The following is a 22,469-nucleotide window of genomic DNA, read 5'->3' as shown; positions in this document are numbered from 1 at the left end:
GGTGATAGTGATGGTGCTGGTAAGGGTGATAGCCATCATCATGGTTATGATGATGGTAAAAAGACTAGTAGTAGAAATGGTCGCTGCTGCCCTGCTCAGTGAATGCTTACTGTGTGCTAGGAACCATGCAGACCAATTTACGTACACCCTGTCGTTTAACTCTCAGGAAAAGCCTGTAGCTTAGATATAGCTGTCCCTGATTTAACGATGAGGACCTTGTTTATGAAGCAAATAAAGGAAAAGCATTGATTCATGTACAGAAATGTCCAAGCAGATGCAGGGGAAACTGGTTCAAGGCCTCCCTAGGAGGTCGTTCAGGAGCTGCCTGTGCTGGTCTCTTTGGGCAGTGCCTTTGGGTTGGCTTTATTCTCAAGCAGCCTCTCCTTAAGCGGTGGCTTAAATTCAACCAGTTTAGCAACCCAGGCATGGCAGGATGAAAGAATGTCTCTCTCCCAGTTGCTCCAACAAAATGTCAGGGAGTGTCCATCCCTGAGCCAGTCATTGTGGCCAGCGGACTCTGATTGGCTGGGCTTGTGTCCCATTGGATGGAGGTTACTGTCCCATTTGATAGATGAGAAAATTCTGAGTGTCAGAAAAATTAAGTGACGTTTCCCCATCATACAACCAGTAAGAAGCAGGGGGAAACCTGGGTCTCTGACCACAGTTCACCCTACAGCTGCCAACAGCTGATACATCTTTGCATCTGTAGGTGCCTTAATCAGTCCAGAATGTTTGTCTTTGTTCAAAGTTCAGGGACAGCCCTTGAGATGGCCTTTTCTTTCGTTGGTTACATTTCTCTAAAATGTCTGAGGCTTGAATGACCTCCCCCTGTGCCTTGCTGTCTCTGTGCTTACTGGTGTCGGAATACTCATCACCCTCTGATGATCTGGCTCCCCTGTGCCCTCAGCAAGATTTCTCTGCTCATCTCTTTGTTCCCACCACCTAGCAACTTTGCCTGGCGCATTATAGATGCTCAGTCCATGTAGGCCAAATGAACAAACACATGAATGTCCCACTGGCCCCTTTGATGGAGTCTCATTCTGAGCAGAGGCTCCTGCCTGTGTCTTGGGTGCTCTCCCTTCCTTTCAGAACCCGGTGGGTTACATCACAAAAATCTTGCTGAATTTCCAGCACCCGGCCTGACTCAAACCAAGGAAGGACACTGCCTCACTCCTTGTGCCCAAATACTAATCCATCAGTGCAGCCTGCTTGGACTCAGAATAAAATATGAAAGCCCTTTGGGACAAATAATGAGCTTTGGGATAAATAATGAGCATTTTCAAGCCAAGACAGCTGTTTCGTTCTCTGGTGAATACAATATGTTGCACATCCTTTCAACACTACGGAATTAAACCATTAGAAACAGTTTTCATCTGGATCTCCTAAATATCCTGGCATTCTAAAGGCAACTAGTTCTCCTTTAAGTTATCTTTTATTTTTAAAACTCTTGAGAGAAATGCTGCTTTAATTAAAAAATGCTGTCAAAGTGAGTAGGAAACCAAAGTTTTTAATGTGATTATGCACCAAGAATTCCTTGTAACAGTTAATGGCTCAGAAAGGCAACCTCGGCTCTGGGGGGGCAGTTAGTCTTGCAGAGGCCCGGGTGAGTCACAGTGGCTGTGCTGAGTGATAAGCTGTTCCTGTTCGGTGCCAGATGCCCAGGCTACAGAACTCCCTGTGCGGCACGCCCTCCTCCCCGGTCCACACTTCCACTCCTTGGCTGCAAACTGTGCCACTGCACAGTTTCAGGAGAAGAAATGCAGCAGGTGTGGAGGACTTTGCCCCTCCCCCCTCACCAGACAAGGGGGCATCCCCGCTACCACGTCGAGTTGTGGGGATCCCAGAAGGGAACTGCACGTTGCATCTCCCTGGTGCTTGGCGAGTGCCTTGCATATCAAAGGTAGTCAGTATCTCTCTGAACAGAGTGGAGAGATAAATATGGATGGAAATGATAATTTGGTGATGAAATAGATAGTTCTGGGGCTTAGTTAGGCTTTCGGAGGCAAGGCCATTCTGTCAGGCACTAGAAGCTGGTTGGATGATCTGGGCTCTCACTAAGATTTTTGCTGTCACCCAGCTATGTGGCTCTGGGCAGGTCACTTTCTCTCCTTGTTGTGGGGCTGGGAGGATGATTTGATCCCTAAGGGTCTGCAATTCAAAGCTTTCCCAGGTTGCCACTGATCCAGCTGGGTTAAAGAAAGCTGACTTTGAAAAGGAAGAGACCTTTGGGTTTTGCTGGCTTCTGGCAAGGTTCCCAGAGGGTGTTGGGACACCCAGTCAGAAGGTCTGTGCTTCCTAGGCCCTTGGGGGGCATGAGTCTATACCAACCAGATCCAGCCAATATCCCTGTACCCACCACTGCGTCTCTGAGTGGAAGCTTCTCTTACATCTAATTTTCTTGCTGGATTATATTAGTTTCCTATTGTTTCTGTAACCTACTACTGGAAATTGAGTGGCTCACAACAACACAACTTTCTTTCTTTTTTTTTTTATAAAGATTTTATTTATTTATTTGAGAGAGAGAGAATGAGAGACAGAGAGCATGAGAGGGAGGAGGGTCAGAGGGAGAAGCAGACTCCCTGCCGAGCAGGGAGCCCGATGCGGGACTCGATCCTGGGACTCCAGGATCATGACCTGAGCTGAAGGCAGTCGCTTAACCAACTGAGCCACCCAGGCGCCCCACAACACAACTTTCTTATTTTACAGTTCTGGAGGTCGGGAATCCAAAATCAGTCTCACAGAGCCAAAGTCAAGGTGTCAGCAGGGCTGGTTCTTTCTTGAGGCTTAAGAGGAAATTCATTTCCTAGCCTTTTCCAGTTTCTAGAGAGTGCCTGCATTTCCTTGGCTCGTGGCCCCTTCCTCCGTTTTCAGAGCCCCAGCATTGCCTCTGCTTTCATCTCAGACCTCTGCTTCTGTCCTTGTATCTTCTCTCTCTGACTCTGATCCTCCTGCCTCCATTTTATAAGGACTTTTATGATTATATCGGGTCCACCCAGATAATCCAGGATAATCTCTCCATCTCACGATCCTTAATTTAATCACATCTGCAAAGTCCCCTTTACCATGTAAGGTTACATTTACAGGTTCTGGGGATTAAGATTGGATTATTCAGCCTACCACAAGGATTATTCATTCAATTTCAAAACCTAGACTTGGGCAGGGAGAAGGATGTGTTGGAACTCCTGCTTTGGAATGGGGAATGGTAGGCACTCTTCTAGGCAAGTGACTCTGTACCTGATTGGGGTTTACGCTGTATACAACAGCAAAATCCATTTGCTTTCTGGGTATATTTAGATTCTCTTTTTTGAATTGTTCGAGGGTTTTTATCCACAGAGATGTCTACTGTCAAATGAGGGGTCCCCATCTTAAAGCCACCAGGTTCTGATGAGCCACATCCATTATGTTCCTTCTTTATTCCGTTCACTGAAGTTACTGAGTGACTACCAGGTACGAGGCAGCATGCCAGGATGATGTGAAAATCTCCACGCCATGCCCCGTTCCCTTGTGGAGCTTATGTCTAGCAGAGGGAGAAAGGTACATAAGCAATTATTTTTAACACAAAGCAGGATGTGTTAAGTGAGGTAACAGTGACAAACGGAGGTGGCAGGAATACAAGAAGGTGACATTAGTTCTAGCCCCTAGAGATCTCAGATCATATGGCCCAGTTTGGGGCTTAGAAATATGATTGCTATATGTACCTGACTTTTAGGTTATTAACTCTTGTAGGCTAAGGATTTTAGGGCTTGCTTTTTCTTCCTTCCTTCCTTCCTTCCTTCCTTCCTTCCTTCCTTCCTTCCTTCCTTCCTTCCTTCCTTCCTTCCTTTCTTTCTCTCTCTCTCTTTCTTTCTTTCTTTCTTTAATAGGATGATGTGTCTCTTCTTTTTTAAGGATCTTTGGTTCAAAAGAGGTCCCTAACTCTGTTGACTCATATGAAATCACTTCCACTCAAAGTTGGTGAAGGTTGGGGACAATATGAATTTGTGAGGCAAAGCAGAAGTTGGGAAGAAAATCTGTGAATCTTATTTCATGCTGCGTCGGAATGGGTAAACTTCTGTAACCCGCGCCACTCGGAAGAGCACTTGTTTCTCGTCGCTGACCTACAAATACCCAGCGAGGTTGGCTTTCCTAGTTGGAAAGACAGCTCTTCTCGCGTGTCCTTTCAGAGGTGAAGGGGAATCTCCTGCAAGAGCTCCCTCCAGTCCAGAACACAGTTTTAGAAAATACAGCTGACTTCTCTGGGAAAAACAAAACCAATCTTGTGTTACCCTGTCATGGAAATTAAGTTGGCACCTCATTATCACCTTGTTAGTGGGACAGGCTGTGTTGTGGACAACCCTGGTAGGAAGGGTTGGCCCTGTGTGGGCAGGGTTTTGTGTTAAGCTTAATTGCTCTTCTAAAGCTCAGCTACTTAATACTACACAAGTAGAAATCTTTCATCAGACTCTTGACCATCCTCTTTTCCCTTCATATTCTCGCCTACATAGACAATTAGTGCCTCCCTAGCTCTGCTGCTGTCATGATTTGTGCTCCGGACACACTGGGGCACCAAGGCTTGGCTGTAACCAGCACAACTACTCCAGAGGAGGAAAGCTCTGTAACCACCTTTAACCATGACTCCCCCAGCCCCCCAATATCTTAAAATACAGCCAAACTCTTCTGTCCTGGGAGCACAGCAGGGCTGCTGGCTGGGTGAAGGTAATGTCTCTTCAGTGACTTATGGAAAACTCTTGATTTCTCACAGAATGGGAAAGAGTAATCCAAAATCATTTTTATCTGGCTCTGAAGTGTGTTTTACACTTATGTTTGAATATTGGTGTGCCTGATGTTCTGAGAACTCACTTCAAACAAAGCAGTGCTGCAGCCCATGAAGAGAAGGTGTTCTCAGGGAGGGCTGAGACGCTGCTTACCTAACCACCTATGCCCCTTCTCTTCTTTTCAAAACCTGGCTGGGGTTTGAATCCCACGCCTGTATTCACCAACGGTGAGTGTTTGTAAGAAGGTCACCTCATCTTTCTGCACTTTAGATTTGCCTTGCAAGATGGGGTGAACCTTTTCCACCCAATAGGACTGATGGAGACATCAAAGGGGATGACATAGGCTGAGCACTGGTCACACAGGAGCATCGCGCGCAGTAAATGTTAGGCTCTCTCCTGTTCACCTTCCTCTCTACCACCTCCACACCTCCTCCCTGCCTCCCACGGTTCTCTCAGACCAATGCAAAGTGCCAGCCTAAGCAGAAGCCCTCTTTCCTCGAAACATCTCCACAAAGTGGGAGAGCTGTGACATGGCCCACACTTTCCTTGTCTCCCCTTTTTTCCTCACTGGGTCCACCCCCAGCCTCTCTCTTCTTTGTTTCATCAGATTTACTCTGTCCAGAGCCTGTGACAGTGGAGACCTTGTGTGAAGGGTCCCAGCCTTGCTATTTCTGCCCCACACTCCCATAGGCATGCTGAATATAGAGCCTGGGTTGTCCATGGTAACCCCAGTTTCAAATGCTCAGTCCTCTTCTTCCCGTTACCGTTAACATGACCTGGGAATTCCAGTTCATCAACATCCCAAACACATTTCCTCGATCACCCACTACCCAGAAGGAGAGTTGAAGACCCAGAAAACACGGTCTGACCAAAGAGCCCTGACAATGGTAACCACCTATCCAGACTTTCTGGGAAAGTCTGTCCCCTTTCCAGATCGTGCATCCTGGTTTTTGGTCAAGGAAACACCACAACCAACTAACAGAGGTCACATGAAAGGCACGTGTAAGACAGAACACCGCCTCAGTAAGCTTCTGTGAGTGCCTACCACTGCCTACGACTTCAGATTCAGAGTCTTCACTTGTAACTTTTTTGATTATTCCTTATGCTAGTTGGGTTTGAGAGTGGATTGAAGGGAGCTTGATTACTGTTGCTTTTGGATGTGAAATGAGGATTGGGATGAAAATGTGTTTGGCACAAATATACACATAATTTACTCTGGATGTGAATGTGAAGCCTGCTTTTTTTTTTTTTTTTTGCTTAACATATAGAGTATATGGATTTGCTCATGTCACTAATTTGTTGTTGTTGTAAACAATGACCTTACCAAATTCGAGTAGTATCTACCATTGGCAATGATGGGGTGCGGCATGGATGGGGAGAGCGGAGACCAGGGGATTTTAGTATGTTGGAATGTTTCCTATTTTAACCTTGGTGTTGGGTATACTTTTTTGAATGTTTTAAAGATTACATAATAAAGTAGAAATTTACATCAATAGTAAATGATTCCTTGACATTTTATTATGTAGATATATCATAATTTACTTCGTTTAAACTGTCCCCTAGCCCCTGTTATCGGAAATTGGTAATTTTCAACTTTGGACTCTTAAATGATGTAGTATTATTAAGCACCTTTGGGCAAGTTTTGTCTGCATTATTTCCTTAGGACAGATTTATAGAACTGAATTATTAGGTCAAAGAGTATGGCTGTAATGAGTGCAGATTATCAGGCTATCTTTTAACAAAGTTGCACAAGTTTAGACTATCACTAACATTGTGTCCACTCTACTTTATCTTATCAGTACTGAATGCTCTTAGTAAAAAATATATTTTTTTTTTGCTATTTTGCTAGAGAAAAAATTTTTTCTATTGGTTTTAGCTTGTGTCTCTGATTACCAGTGAGATTGACCGTTCTGTCATAAAATAATTTTTTCTATCAGAGTTTTTAAACAAATTGGTGTATATGTGAGTACAGGCTTTTTGCAGACTCACTTGTATGTGGGGTTTGCGTGGGTGGGTTTTATAGGAGATGGGGGACCAGGGATAAGCGAAGAAAGAGCCCCCGGCGCCCTGGGTGAAAACTAGCTGTGCATCTAGATTTTGTGTTTCTGCAGTGCCGCCAAGCTCCTGGACAAGAACCCGTTCTCGGTCAGTAACGCGAACCCTCTGCTTCCTTCACCTGCCAGCCTCCAACTGGCTCAACTGCAAGCCCAGCTCACCCTCCACCGGCTGAAGCTGGCGCAGACAGCTGTCACCAACAACACCGCGGCCGCCTCAGTCCTGAACCAAGTCCTCTCCAAAGTGGCCATGTCCCAGCCTCTCTTCAACCAGCTGAGGCATCCGTCTGTGATCAGCGCCCCCCACAGCCAAACTGGGGTGCCCCAACATGCTGCAACCATATCCAGTGCCCGGTTTCCCTCTAATGCAATTGCCTTCTCGCCCCCCGGCCAGACACGAGGCCCAGGACCCTCCGTGAGCCTTCCCAGCCAGCCCCCCAACGCCGTGGTGATGCATCCTTTCAGTGGGGTCATGCCTCAGACCCCTGCCCAGCCAGCAGTCATCTTGGGCATTGGCAAGACTGCACCTGCTCCCGCTGCAGCAGGATTCTACGAGTATGGCAAGGCCAACTCCTGCCAGGCGTACGGCTCTGAAACAGACAGCCAGCCCAGCTTCCTGCCAGTCGTGGCCTCTACCACGGGCAGTGTGACCTATGAAGGGCCCTACAGCCACTCAGGGCAAGATGGCCAACCTGCCTTTCCCAAGGACTTCTACGGACCCAACTCCCAAGGGTCGCATGTGGCAGGTGGATTCGCGGCTGAGCAGGCCGGGGGCATGAAAGGCGAGGTAGGTCCGCTGCTGCAGGGTCCAAATAGCCAGTGGGAGAGCCCCCACGGATTCTCTGGCCAAAGCAAGCCCGATCTTACGGCAGGCCCTAACCTGTGGCCTCCACCCCGCAGCCAGCCCTATGAGCTGTATGACCCCGAGGAGCCCACCCCAGACAGGACCCCTCCTTCCTTTGGGGGTCGGCTTAACAACAGCAAGCAGGGTTTCAGCGGGGCCCGGCAGCGGGCCAAGGAGGAGCAGGCTCTGCTGTCCGTGCGGCCCCTGCAGGCTCACGAGCTGAATGACTTTCACGGTGTGGCCCCCCTGCACCTGCCACACATCTGTAGCATCTGCGACAAGAAGGCGTTTGATTTGAAGGTGAGTCCTCCACGCCAGCCCGGGAGCCACAGCTGGAGCCTGGGGGGCTCACGACCACAGCCCAACACTTGCTCCTTGGGAGCTAGGAACGGTTCCATTTGGGGACTCGGTGGCAGGATTTTGCCATCGGTACCCTCGATCAAAATTATAGTTATTAGAACGCAAATTCATCTCAGAAATGTATGAGGGCCACTCCCTTGCTTTAAGGCAAGTAAGAGATCCTTACCCATGTTTATTGAAGAGAAAGCTGCGGCCGAGCGGGGGTTCAGGTGACCCCAGCTGCGTGACAGAGAAGGGACTCAGGAACTGGTCTCCTGCCTCCTTGAGGAGGGCTCTTCCTCTCTGGTATGCCCAGAGTACATCGTACTGAGTATGGAAGGGGAGGAAAACGCTGGCCGAATTTTGGATGAGGGCCAGAGAGCACTTCTCAGGTGAGACCGAGACACATCACTGTAGAGCGCCTCAGTTTCCCATCTGCAAGATGGAGACGGAGCCTCATCACACCTTCCCCGTGGTCATAAGATGCTTTGGGCCCATGTAAGCAAAGGTCTATTATAGTATAAATGCCCCCCCCAAATGTATTAATGATGCAGTGAAATATTCCAAAGTGATAATATTAAAAGAGCTAACATATAATAAATCCTTTCCATATGCCAGCAGTAACGCTGTGAGGTAGATCCTATTATCAGTCTCATTTTGCAGATGAGGAAACCGAGGCCCAGAAAGAGGAAAGGACTTGTCCAGGGCCCCGTAGCTAGAGAGCGGCAGAGTGGAGACTCGAACGTGGGTCTGGTGCTCCCAGAACCTGTGCGGCTTAAGCACTCTTAAGCAGCCTCTCTTTGCCCACACTGTCTGCAGAGCACGGTGATCCCGGTGTAGTGGGAGTCACGCCACAGTGTCCTTTGCCTCTGCTTGGGTCACACTGTGCAAGTTCATCCCTGCCATCAGTGGCGGAGGCGGGGGTGGCCGACACTGCGAGGCGATGGCCAATTTTGTCCCTCATAAGCCTTTCTTAAGCTTGGCAGCTCACTGTGAGTCCACCTGCCAAGATTTCCCCAACCAGTCATAGAAATGGGTGGGGTGTCCCCGGGGGGGGGGAGAAAGGGAGGGGGAGGTGGGAGGTGCCATGAGACCAAGGGTCCACTGAGAGGGGAGGAGGGACTCTGGCTTGGGATTCTGGGCTCCTGTCCAAGATGGGTGCAGGATGTGGGGGCTGGACGGATGGATGGATGGACGGGAAAGCAGGTGTGGGGAGGAGCCCAGGAGGGAGAGGTGTTGGCAGGGTTGGTCCTATCTCTGGGCTCTGAGCCGCCCCCCACCCCCCCGGGCCCCAGCCTGACGGGGAAGCCTGCCCTCGTCCCTTTCCTTCTCATGGACTCAGTTCTACTTCGGTCACTTTCCTTTCCTTCTGGTCTAGGACTGGGAGCTGCATGTGAAAGGAAAACTACATGCTCAGAAATGCCTGGTCTTCTCTGAAAAGTGAGTGCTGGCTAGGAGAACAGGCGCATGCAGATGCTCAGGAAATATTCATTGAGCACCTACGGCATGTTCTGTTTTGGGTGCTGGGGAAGCAGCAGAGAACAAAACAGGCAACGTCCCTGTCCTCAAGGAGCTTATACTTAACGTGGGTGAGAGGAGCAGATGATAAAATAAACAAGTGACTTCGGTAGCATCCCTGGTGGTGAACCTAAGCAGAAAACAGCGTCAGGACAGGGCAGGAAGCATGTGGGCGCATGCATGTGCCCTCCAGGGGGCTGGCCCTTGCATTTTAAATAGGGTGGTTGGGGAAGGGCCTCTCTGAGGACACCTCAGGAGGGAGTGGAATGAGTTCATGGCTGTCTGGGGGACAGGTACTCCCAGGGCGGAGAGAACAGCAAGTTTGAAGGCCCTGGTGTGGCCCTGGGATGCTCAGGCAACATCGGTGTGACGAGAGCGGAGTGCTGGGGTGAGGAGCCAGGGAAGGTGCCGGGGCCCAGATCCTGAGCTCCTGGGCTTCTTGTGAGGACTTTTTGCTTTGAGAGTGAGTGGAGTATCAGAGAGCTGAACAGAGGAGTGATGCTTTCTGGCTCCACCGAGCGGGGCTGTGGCTGCTGGGCTGAGAAGAGAAAGGGACGGATTGAGGGCAGAGCAGTAAGCAGGGGGCTGGGGTCCTCCAGGCAGAGGAGAGGGCACATGGCCCAAGATGTGAACACCAGACTGGACTTGAGTGTTTTGAGAGAAGTACATCGAAAAGGCTTCCCTTTCTTATTCACAATAGCCAGTGGGTGGAAGCAACCCAAATGTCCACTGACAGATGAACAGATTAACAAAATGTAGTCTATCAATACACTGGAATATTATTCAGCCTTAGAAAAGGGACCTCTGACCTCTGTGACAACATGACTAAACCTTGTGGACATTGTGCTCTGTGAAGTAAGCAAGTCACAAAAGGACAAATACTGGATGATTCCACTAATAGGAGGTAGCTAGAAGAGTCAGGTTCATAGAGACAAAAAGCAAAATGGTGGTTGCTGGGGGCTCAAGGGAGAGGAAGTGGGGTGTTCGTTTTTAATGGGGGCAGCTTCAGTTTTGCAAGATGAAGAGTTCTGGAGATGGATGGTGGTGATGGTTATACAACAAGGTAAATGTGCTTAATGCCACTGAATTGTACACTTAGAAATGGTTAAGACGGTAAATTTTGTGTTATGTATATTTTATCACAATTAAAAAAAATAATTTTATAAGGGTCTCCCTTTTCTGGCTCCCTCTTTTTTTACTGTGTTAAAATTCACTTAAGATTCACCATCTTAACCATTTTATTTTATATCTTTATTATTTTTTTAGTAAATATATTATTATTATTTTTATATATAAATATATATATTTAGTAAATATATTTTATTACTTTTTTAGTATGCTCCACAGCAAGGGTGGAGCCCAATGTGGGGCTTAACTCACAACCCTGAGATCAAGACCTGAGCTGAAATCAAGAGTCAGATGCTTAACCGACTGAGCCACCCAGATGCCCCCATTTTAGTCATTTTAAAGTGTACAATTGAGTGGTATTTAGCAGATTCACAAGGTTGTGCTAATATTATCACTATGGAGTTCCTGAACATTCTCATTACCCCAAACCCCATACCCATTAAGTAGTCATTCCCTTTTCCCCTCCCTTGTAGTCCTTGGCAACCACGAATCTGCTTTCTATCTCTGTGGATTTGCCTCTTCTGGACATTTCATACGAATGGAGTCATTTAATATATATGACCTTTTATTACTTTTTTCACTCAGCAGAATATTTTCAGGGTTCACCCATGTTTGTAGCATATATAACCTTTTTATGCCTGAATAATATCCCATCGTATGTAAGTACCACATGTTGTTTATCTGTTCATCTTTTGATCTCTATTTGGGTTGTTTTTACCTTTTGGCTATTGTGAATAGTGCCGCTATGAGCATTCATGTTCAAGTTTTTGTTTGAACATCGGTTTTTAACTATTTTGGGCCCATGGCTAGGAGTGGAATTTCTGGGTCATATGGTAATTCTTCATTTAACTTATTGAGATCCTGGTTCCCCTTTTCCACCCCTCTCCAGTGCTGGTATCCGGTGCGTACTCGGTTCGGCGGAGGGAACGCTGTGTTCCTCTCCAAACAGCACAGCCGTTTATAACCCTGCTGGGAACTCTGAAGGTGAGTAAGGCCCTTCGGGTGGGCAGCTTGAAGCAGAAACCAGCATTCCAAAGGCTTATGATGTCAGGTCTTTAATAACTAAACTTCCCTGCCGATGTGCCCTATCCTACCCACCCCCCCACCATCTATAGGTATATATGTAAAGCAAACAGATCCCAAGACACTAAAATATATTGGCATTACTGTCTAGGCTCTTAGAGACATAAATTCTTTGTTGTCAGTATGCCCAGGGGTAAAAATCACACCAATCACTTATCAATATATGAAGAGGAAATTTTAATTTTTTTTTCCAACTTACATCCTAATAATGACTTTTGAAGGTAAAGTAAATGACTAGGATTTCACACAGCTGGTGTAATTTATCATTTAGATTATGCCTCAAATCTTGGATCATCATACGCGGCCATTCCAGCAAGGTCATTTGCTCAGTCAAATCCCGCATTTCCTTCGGCTTCCCCTGGGACAAATGTGAGTACAGAAGCATTTTCTCCATTGTCACTGTCCACGCATTTGTATCACCGGCTCCGCCTGGGTATAGAGGTACACAGAGGAGGCTGGGATGAAGCTAGCGCAAATGTGACTTTGTGTAGTACAGGAAAACGCGTCCCGTGGGCAGAGGTCAGTTGTTTAATTCAGCTAGTATTGAAACACATAGATAAAAAAACTAACATACTTAAAATCAAAAGCATGCCTAGACTTTCTAGCATTCGATATTTGTTTTGGGGTGGGGGGGAGGTTTGAGCTTCTGTGTGTGTGTGTGTTTTTAAGACTTTTTGTATTTTATTCAAGTTGGTTATTTCCTGTGATTGGGTAATTCTGAAGGTTGAACCAGAAAGAGAAAATGTGTTTGAAAGTAAGGACCGTGTAGTCATGGTATTTGTTGGCCCTTTGGGGAAATAATTGCTTCTATGAAATCCTTTTTGGTTGTTTTCGTTCCTCTCTCTACAACCTGCTCTTCAGTCCCCCAAAGCTTCATTCCTCCTTTTCCCACTGATGGTGACAGTTTCCTTTCCCTCTTGGTTTTGCTGTTTGCCCACCGCGTGTGGCCTCTTCCTCCCGAAGCTGTCGGGCACCTCCTCTCCTGAGAAGACGTGGAAGGAGGTGGGAGACGCAGAACCAGACCGGCTGTAAAACAAAATGTGTGTGGCCGGACCCTGCTAGAGGGTGCGTGTCCGTGTGTTTGTGGCCATGCGTGTATTTCTTCCAGTTTGTGGCGGCGGGGAGCAGCTCTTTCTCTCCTCTCCTGCGACCCACGAGCACGAGCTCCTGAGAGTGGGCCCCGCGTGCCGTCCCCTGCACGCTGCTGCTTTGGGGTGTCATGCAAACTTCAGGAGGGCAAGCTGAGAAGTGTAGGTGTTAGGCCCTGAGGGATGAGTGAGTGGGGAGGCCTGCCTGGGCGGAGATTTCCATTTGTTTGTGTCTGTGTGTGATGTTTAATGGGAGAAGCGCTCCAAGGCGGAGCTCTGGGCCGACAGCCCACGCACGTTTTGGTGAAAGAGAATTTTGTGGTTTCCCACTCTGCACTCTCCATGCTGAGGGCCACGCTGGGGTAGCGCAGCTTTGGGTCAGTCCCAGGAGAGCAGAATGGCTGGGTTCAGTGAGGAGACCTGTCATTTGTCTTTGACCTTGTGTCTGGATGGGGGTGCGGGCAGCGCCAGCAGCAGCCCCACCGCAGGGCCTGTTTCCCACTGTGGATCGTGGAGGCATGTCTGTGCCCACAGCCCTGCTCTGACATCTTAGCCCTAGGACAAAGGGACTGTGACCAGGCTGGGGAGGCTGGATTAGGCGGCAGGTGGGCCAAGGGTCGGGGCAGGGAAAGGGAGCCAGTGTCAACTGAGCCCCTTTATAAAGGGGAAGAGGCAGAGTGGTGGAGGAGAAGCCAGAGCGGGATGCCTGTGCGTCTGTTCCGTGCCTCAACCCCGCCCTCCAGCACTGACCCGTGAGCCGGAAGCCCTTTCCTGTGCGTGTGGAGCCAAGAGACCTAAGGTCGAGCCCTAGTCTGGAGCCCACCAGCAAGTCACTTTATTGCTCTGAGGCTCCGTTTCCTTAAATGGGGGAATCACCCCACTAATAATGACTTTCGAAAGTAAAGCAAACAGCTGCATCTTTACCCGACTTGTGTAATTGATCATTTGGATGATGCCTCAGATCTTGGAAGCTTCACACCCTCCGAGCGGTCTCCTGAGGGGTGGTCGGAGCTGGAAGGTGGTAGCCAGGTTGCACAGAGACCAGAGCTGTCACGAGGATCACGCATGACACGGACCCACGGCGGCGTGGGAACTGCGCATGCGGCAGAAGCACCAATGGCGGCGACGGAGCAACTAGTCCTTTTAACCCCCTGTGGGGAACCTATCCCGTCCAAGGCCGCGCTGTCACGTGACTGCCCCACGGCCGATGGCTGGCCGGGGGGAGGAGCCCCGTGACCTTGGGCACGTGTCGGTGGTAGTGTACCTCCCTCCCGCGCAGATCTGTCTGGTACTTCCGGTGGTCGTGTCTACTCCTTCTTAGAGGCGTCGCCAGGCTCCCATGAAAGCACTCTACTTCTGCGTGTGGTGGGCACAAGCGAGCTGATGATTCCTGTTGATAATGATTCCATGATAACTCGTGTCAATACACGAGCAGAAGCTCTGAGTGCAACTTCCTCCAAACGCCTAGAGATGAGAGTTCATCCGGCTTGAGTCTGAGGAGGGGCAACACTAGGAGCCCTTCGCTTTCCGCACTGGCAGCCAGCAGGAGACGGAGACCCCAGACATTGCAGGCTGACGATGCTGACCATAGCTAACATTTATATAGTGCTTAATAGGTTCTTAGCATTTTCATATGTATTATGTCATTGAATCCTCCAGACAACCCCGTGACGTGAGGAAACTGAGGCGCAGAGAGACTAAGTGCTTTGCAGAAAGTCACACAGCTGATAAATGGAAGTGTTGGGATTTGGCCTGGCTCTAGAAGCCTCTCTTGTAACCACTGAGCCCTGCTGCCCCTTTTTGAGGGTCTCTGAGTTCTCTTCCTTGCTATGATCTCTCTTTAGTGAGCCTTTTCCTCCACCCCCCCACCCCCCATCCACTTCCACGCCACACACTGCTCAGCAGGATCTGAAGCTGCCTTGGGGATGGCAAGAACTTCTTGGGCTTCAGCTAGCCGTCAGCCATGGAGCAAGGTGAAGGGGCCAGTGAGACCTGGCACCCAAATTCTTCTGCATTGTGACAGTACCCCAAGATGAGCTGTTTGGAGACATTTCCTACAGATCCAGTGGATGGGGAGGGGCACCACCTGACTGGTCTTACTGTTGTAAGTTCCATGAGGTCTTGTTGGTCACATGAACCTTCCCAAGGACGTCTGGGGGACAAGGACAAAGCCTGCCCCAACCAGTCTCTGTATCATCAGTGCCTGGATGGTCACATTGTCTGTCAGATTCTGGTCCACCGAATGCAAGTGTGTCTGTCTTTAGGAAAACTGGAAGTACACAAATACTGACATGTGGAGAAAAGACGAAAAATGAAGAGCTGATTCATCTGCTACAGAAAGAGACTTTGCAAGGCTCCTTTAAGTAGCAGAGGTGTCCCTCAGAGAAATTATTGTTTTTTCTGCCTACAAACACTGACCTCCAAAGATAAGCAGATACATCAAGGGGTGATTACTCTGTTACCAGAAGACACTTTGTGAGGCTCGAGGAGTGCCCAGTGGGCTCCTTTTGTATATACATTTCTATTCTTTTTTTCTGCTTACATAATTTATGCTCTTAGTGAAAACTCAAACAGAAAAGAAATATTTCATGAGGACAGGGAAATTCCTCCATTATCCCCCTCCCAGCCCTCATAGAGAACCCATAAAAGCTTTGATGCATTTTTTTCTTCAGAAATGTTTTCTGGTCCTGTGCCAGGGCTTTTTAAGGCCCATTCCACTTACATACAGCTTTTCAGAAACACATTTGGTTGAGTAAAACCAGAACCAGCCAGGACTCTGCCATTATAATATCACTGTTATTCATGGAGCAAAGAGCAATTGCTGTCTCTAAAGCTCCCTGTCTTTAAGCAGGAAAACAAAGCGACACAGGGCTCTGGGAATGGGCTTTCGGAAGGTCTCTGCACTACTGCAAAATCTAAAAGGACCAAACAACCCATCTACCACCTGCACCAAGCCCAGGCTGGGCTGAACGTTCGCTTCTGTCAGCTCTGTGGGAGTGTGAGCCTTTCATTTCTGTGTTTATTGTTGACAGAGATGGGACACTGAACTGACAGTGGTGTGCTGGGTTTGCTGCTGGTGGTGGCGGTGATTTGTGCCCGTCCCTCCCACCCCAGGGTCCCAGGAGAGGGGTGTTCACTTTCACTTAAGCTTTTGCCATTTGACAGAGCAGAGGCACTTTATCCTTGGCTGCCTGAATAGTCATAAACAGAGTAATCGGGTTCCTGGAAGGGGCCATTGGGGCCTTCTCAGGCTGTAAATAGTTTTCTTGTGCTTGTCCAGGATGCACTTTGCATGCTGACATTTCCACAGCCACCTCGGAGCTTATGTAGTGCTGGTGCTGCTGACAGGCTGCCCTGGCCTGGGAGGCCAGACATCTTGTTCAGGGTTTCTTTCTCACCAGAACCCTGCCCACCAGAAAACTTGTATAAGTAAGGAAACTGAGGCACAGAGAAACATACATGTTTGTGGAAGGCCAGAGGTTTAAGTTGCTCCTCAGATGACTGGCAGTTCCGGAACTTTCCTCTGTCTGTCTGCTGTGGCCTTCCTGGTCCATGGCTCAGAGCACCCTGGTCTCCTGACTTGCAGAGAGCGTGAAGAGCAGTAACTGATGTGGCAAAGGATACCTGTCCCTCCCCTGCCCCTCCAGCTCTGTCCTTGCTCTTGGGCCCTGGGTGGGGGTCACCTTGTGCATTTTCAAAGCGAGCAGAGAGCGAGGGGGAAACAGGATACCTGAGTGGCTTTTGTTTTCTGGAGGTTTTTTCCTTTTCTTTTTACAAATCTTAAGTATTTTTTCTTGTTGCAAAAGTAGTACAAACATAGTATAAAAAATCCAAACAGTAACAGAAATATAAAAAAGAGAAAATCCAGCTCTACAGGGAAAACTGACAGTAAATGTCTTATACTGTTCATCTCTAGCTAGTGTACGTGTGCATGTTTAATTAGAAAAAGTATATATTTTTGCAAACGTCAGAAAATGCCGTATAATATTGTGCAACTTGGTTCTTTCAATACGTATTTTAATTGGTGTCTAGACGTCTTTCCATATCTAAACATAAAACCCTATCTTATGCTGTAACACCATTTATTGAATGCATTTACCTTGATTTATCAAGTCTGCGAATGATCGATTTTTCGGCAAGACCAGAGTTGTAATCATGAATCAACCACTGTTTAGTTGCCCACAGTTAGTTTCTCCTAGGCATCAGAGTGTAAGATTCTGTGACTCCAAGGTTTACAGGGATATTGAAGTTACTTGGCAGGTGAACCACCCAAGACCTGTAGGCAGGTCTGGCACCAATAAAAGTAGATGTACTTAAAGTCAAAGCTAGTATGCTTTATAAAATATATGAAAGTGTTAATAAAGATATCTGTGTCTCCCCTCCAAGTTAAGCCAACATCCATAGCTATGCAACCCATGCCCATCTGCTATCTGCATAGTATGTTCAAAATCCATACCATAAGGAATAAATATTTGCCCTGTGTCTGTCCTCAGGTGTGTTTAGCACAAAACCAGAGGCTGTGTCAGGTGAAATTAGGGTCACATCCAAAGGAGATCAGGATGGAACACAGAAATTGTTTATTGAAGATCCAGTCTACGCTTTGTCGCCCTAGGAGGGACTTGGAGAGACTCCTCTCATTCAGCAGGCCCTTTGCCCTAAGCCACATTTTTATTGCAACTTTGTGGGTTATTGAACTTGGTCTCTTCTTTGAACTCATCTATGAAGCCTGTTCCCACCTGCATCAGAGGGCATGGAAAGGTCTCAGAAAGTTCCTATACAGTCTGTTTGCTGCTTTCACATTTCCATCCATTTATAAAGGATTGAGTGAGTTGAGAGGCCTGGGACCCAGCCAGATGAACCATTAGAAGCAGCATCTGGTTTTAAGTAAGTGACTTCGGCGTGTGAAAATGGCCAGTCCAGGCCCCTGATTGCACATGGGGGCATTCCAGGTCTGAGCGGGCCTGCAGGCCGACTGAAGTGGCCCCCAGGCTGGGAAAGGATGACTGTCCCTTTAGGTTAGTAGTCAGGACTTTGGTTACAACCCCTGACACCTTAGCTCTCTTAGAGATTTGACTTTGGGCTGACAGTTACAGGTGCACCTGTCCCATGTGTGCCTTCCAGGCAGAGCAGTGGGTGGGACGTCAACGCAGCGCATCAAAAAGTCAAGTTGGTGAAGTCTTAAATGATTCTCTCTAAATACATCTACTCTTCTGCCCCAGAGCACATATACACTTAATACACATCTTTTAAAGTGTAGTTTTTGTAACTTTTACTTTTAATATATTTCAGATTTACACAAAAGTTGCCTTAAAGGTGTATCTTTTGCCCAGATTCACTACTCCTTTACATTTTGGCCTGTTTATCATTCTCTATCAATCTCTCTCTCTTGTCCTTCTCTTCATCCATTTTAATCTATCTGTCTATTCATCCATCCATCCGTCTAATCATTTATGCATTTTTTTTTTCTGAACCACTGGAGACATTGTACCTCTTCACCCCTAACTATGTCAGCATGAATTTCTTAAGAACACAGACCTTCTTGGGGCGCCTGGGTGGCTCAGTCGTTAAGCATCTGCCTTCAGCTCAGGTCATGATCCCAGGGTCCTGGGATTGAGCCCCACATCGGGTTCCCACCTCAGCGGAAAGCCTGCTTCTCCCTCTCCCACTCCCCTTGCTTGTGTTCCCTCTCTCACTGTGTCTCTGTCTCTCAAATAAATAAATAAATAAAATCTTAAAAAAAAAAGGAACACGGACTTCTCTTACATAATCACAGTACAGTTGAATTTTTTTTCTCAGTCGGGGACCATCATAGCATATCCTTTAACTGTTGGGGGAATGAAGGAGACATATATATTTTAAGGAGCCTGTTGGATGCCAGGCATCGTACCAAGGCAATTTACATACTTTATAGCATTTTTGTCTTCTAAAGTGTCCTGTGAAATCAATTTTTATTTTCCCTGTTTTATAGATAAGCAAACTCAGGCTTGGAGAAATTCAGAAACTTCCCCAGGGTTAGTCACTGGGGTGTAGACGCAGATCCAGGTCTTGTCTGATGCTCACTGCCCTGGCCTTGGTCCCTGGAGAACTTACGGCCCAGACTTGGTGTGTGTCTGTTCCCAGGGAGGCACCAGGCCTGCCTCTTTAGTTCATCCCAATATATCATCTCACCTCTTCTAGGCGCTGCAGGCACAGAGTCATTCAGGGAGTGGCAGGGCTCGCTCTTCAGCAAGGTGCTCACTGCTTGGAACTTATCTTCAGCCCTGTAAAGATGAGACCACCCCCAACATAGGCACGTCTGCAGGATGAACATGCCTGTAAACATGTGCATATGCTGAAACCAGCTGATCACATAGAGAGGGCGGGCAGAAACATTACATTCACTGGGACGGCGGGTGGGAAAGACACAGGTTTCCTGCTTATGCCCAACACAGTTGGGGAAGGTTATCATTGTCTTAGATCCTAGGGTTTAGCTGGGCAAGTCTTCTGGGAGGAGTGGAATTGTAGAATTTAGAACCACACAAACACAGATATTTCACATCTGGAAAGGACTCTCGACGTATAGGTTACCTCCCTCATTCCAGACATTGGGAAACTGAGGCTCAGAGAGGAAAATGAGTTTTTCCCTGTCATGCACCCAGCCAGTGGCCAGGCTGGGACTCGGATCCAGGTCCCCTGTCTCCCACTACATCTGGAAGCCCCCGCTTCTTACAGCCCAACCCCTTCATCATCGACTCCTACCTACCTCAAGCAGCCACTGCCCTGCATGCCATGTTTGGAAAAGTACTGTATCTGCCAAAGAAAGTACTTATATTAGTGAGTAATTAACTAGTTACCCATTTTTATTAATCAAAAACACAGACATACCATTCAGAATTTCTCATCAGCTTAAGATCTAACCAGGGTTACCGTATTGATAGAATAAAGAGACTCAACTCAGGTTTTTTAAATGTCAAAAATCATGACCCTCCTTTGAAATACTATTACCTTCAAAGACCCTTAAGGACTCATTAGAAAACCCAGGCTGGGAATTAGTGTATAGCATCATACGGCATGCTCAAAGGCACTCAGGGTCATCTGTGCCCCCTGTGGACAAATTTTACTCTAGCTGTTCCGCTGAAGACCCCATTCCCCCGTCCTCTCCCTGTCCCGCTCTCCTCCCTCCCTTTTTCTGCCTCATTGTTCGGATCTGCCATAGAGCATAAAGCAAATAATAGCCGCGTTTATATAAACGGTCTCAAGAATAGATTAGAATGCTTATGCATATAACTGGACACCTGTTATGAATCAAATATGACTTTGAACCTAATTGAGTTTAATGGAAAGGTATGTTAGATTTATGACAGAAAAGAACGTAGACCAAGCTATCCTAAATCAAATATTTACAAAAGAATATAACACATAAAAAATGTTGTGTTTTTTTTTTTCTAACCAGATAGGGTTTCTCACTTGCCCTGAAGCCAGACACAACACAAACAAACCATTAACATGGCGATTCTCAAGATTTTTCAGTCCTCAAAATTTTCATTTCATGGGTCACTTCAGAAAATGAGAAATGGAAGTAAACCGGTTGAAGTGAAGAGGCCGCTGGTGGTCCACTGGAGGTCCTTGACCTCCACCCTGAGTCAGTCAAGTGCAGACCCACGGGCCCCACCACCAGTTGAGAAGCTCCAAATTAGTATAAGTAGCTGGGAGGCTGCTAAAAGTCTCATGACGATGTGATATTAAGTGACAACAAGGGAATCGATAAAATCCAACTTTTATTTCTGATTAAAAATCTTGGGAGAAGAAAGTGCTCATGAAATACATTTTTAAAACTTGAGAGTAAACCTTAACTGAGACCCATTCATTTTAGGACCGAACAGTGTCCACGGCATGAATTCCTCTTGCGCTTTGGTGACTGGCAGCTGAGGGGGTGCTTACTCTTCAGGAGGCCTGTTCCCCTGCCCAGCAGCTCGGGTACAAGCCTTGTGGGCAGCTTTTCCCAGCCCGGAGGAGACAGTGACAGAAGTGCTGGCCTTCATGCTGGTCACTAGGCAACCGGACAGGCAAGGAGCAGGGAGCGGCCCAGAATGGCCCCGTGGTTTTGTGTGTCTGCCCTGTCGTCCAAGCACGAGTTAGCCCACGCTGACCACAGCAGTGTCACATGGGGCAGAAGCATGCTTGCTTGGAGGAGGCCAGGCAGAGCACCCAGCTCGGCCTGCCTGTTGATAAACTCTGAGGACCAGCCGCTTTGCCCTGCCTCAGAGCTCAGCTGCGTCTGTGGTCTTTGTGTGGCCCGCTCACCCTAAAGGAGAGACAGAGATCCTGCATCTTAGGTAGTCATCCTGGAGAAGAGTTCAGTTCTTATTAGCCAGGCTCAGACGCCAAGTCTCAGAGCTTACAAAGAGCTCTATTTGCACTCCTTGGAGGTGCAGGTTTGCGCTGGGAGCTGCCTGGGCCTTAACGCTCAATCCCGTTCCTTTTTGGGAAAGTTCTTGACCTCTGGACATGGTGCAGGGGGAGGTCTGCAAGGGGCATCTGGGTTTCTCCAATTCAGGGCTGAGCCATAAAAGGAAATTCTTTTTTTTTTAATCTTTTTTTTTTTTTTAAGATTTTTATTTATTTATTTGACAGAGAGATAGAGAGAGAGCACAAGTAGACAGAGCGGCAGGCAGAGGGAGAGGGAGAAGCAGGCTCCCCACTGAGCAGGGAGCCGGACGTGGGGCTCGATCCCAGGACCCCGGGATCATGACCTGAGCCGAAGGCAGACACTTAACCGACTGAGCCACCCAGGCGCCCCCATAAAAGGAAATTCTTACTGACTCTAATTGTCCTCAGCCCGGATGAGACAAATGAGGGCTTTTGTGATAGAATCACCCAAATATTAGCCCTCGCGAGGAACAAGACCCACATCAAATGTAATTGATGTTGAAGTTCACTTGATCATAGAATATGGTGATTATGCAAATGTGGGCTATGCTATTAGACCACGTTCCAGGTTTGGAAAATTGCATCCTTCTCTTGCACACTGGATTAGCTTCTGGGTGCTAATTCTTGAACCTCCCAGAGACCCCAGGCTGATTCAGGTTTGCACAGACAAAACAGATGCACTTCCTCCCAGAGTTTGGATTAGGCCCCGGTCTTGGCTTCCAAACCGTGCTCCTCAGAGGTCCTTTGGGGCTGCTGGCTGGTGGCGGCAGTAGGGGGCTGGACCCCGGGGTTTGTCGTCTCCTCTTATTTGTGGAATATATTGGGCTGGTGAGCAAGCTTGTATTTGAGGGGAGGATTCAAGGCTAACACAGTTGTGAAAGCCACTGCCCTAAACCACAGGTTGTTGTCGTGGACGTCTATATATAAGGTTCCCCACAAATCCTTGCTGTGCTCTTTTTTCTGTAGTCACACAATATGAGGTATGTAAGAAAAATGTTAAAAACCTCTTTCCTCCTACTTCTTTCCAGTTCTGCTCTTTGAAGATAACTAGTGTTGACAAGTTGATAGGTATCCTCCCCTGCCTGCCTTTCTCTGTCGGTGCTAATATCCTTGAAAATTTTTTCATTATGAAAAATTTCAAACGTACAGAACAGTACAGACTAGTATAATTTAACCCCGAGTTCCAACAATGATCAAAACTTCAGGGGCGACACACCGTCTTTGGGGTGATCCGTGGTGGACGTTTTGAGGG

The 22,469-nt window shown here is 47.7% G+C and overlaps 1 protein-coding gene across 5 annotated transcripts in view; it reads left to right on the top strand.

The window, feature by feature from the left end:
• RBM20 (RNA binding motif protein 20) overlaps positions 1–22,469 on the top strand; it is a 185,373-nt gene that overhangs the window by 128,123 nt on the left and 34,781 nt on the right. For 4 of the 5 annotated variants that reach the window (XR_014146199.1, XM_081823554.1, XM_081823555.1 and 1 more), the window contains exons 2-5: positions 6,866–7,952; positions 9,370–9,431; positions 11,527–11,621; positions 11,992–12,089. Coding sequence is in view for 4 of the 5 variants with exons in the window: in XM_081823554.1 (XP_081679680.1) it covers positions 6,866–7,952; positions 9,370–9,431; positions 11,527–11,621; positions 11,992–12,089 (1,342 nt within the window). In the remaining variant the exon portion in view is untranslated. The remainder of the gene's footprint in view (positions 1–6,865; positions 7,953–9,369; positions 9,432–11,526; positions 11,622–11,991; positions 12,090–22,469) is intronic. The other variant, XM_081823557.1, reaches the window with a different exon arrangement.

The sequence above is a fragment of the Leptonychotes weddellii genome, chromosome 6 (assembly GCF_054177405.1).
Source record: "Leptonychotes weddellii isolate Sample4059 chromosome 6, ASM5417740v2, whole genome shotgun sequence".
NCBI classification, from domain to species: Eukaryota; Metazoa; Chordata; class Mammalia; order Carnivora; family Phocidae; genus Leptonychotes; species Leptonychotes weddellii.
This window is presented reverse-complemented; position numbering and strand designations above follow the sequence as displayed.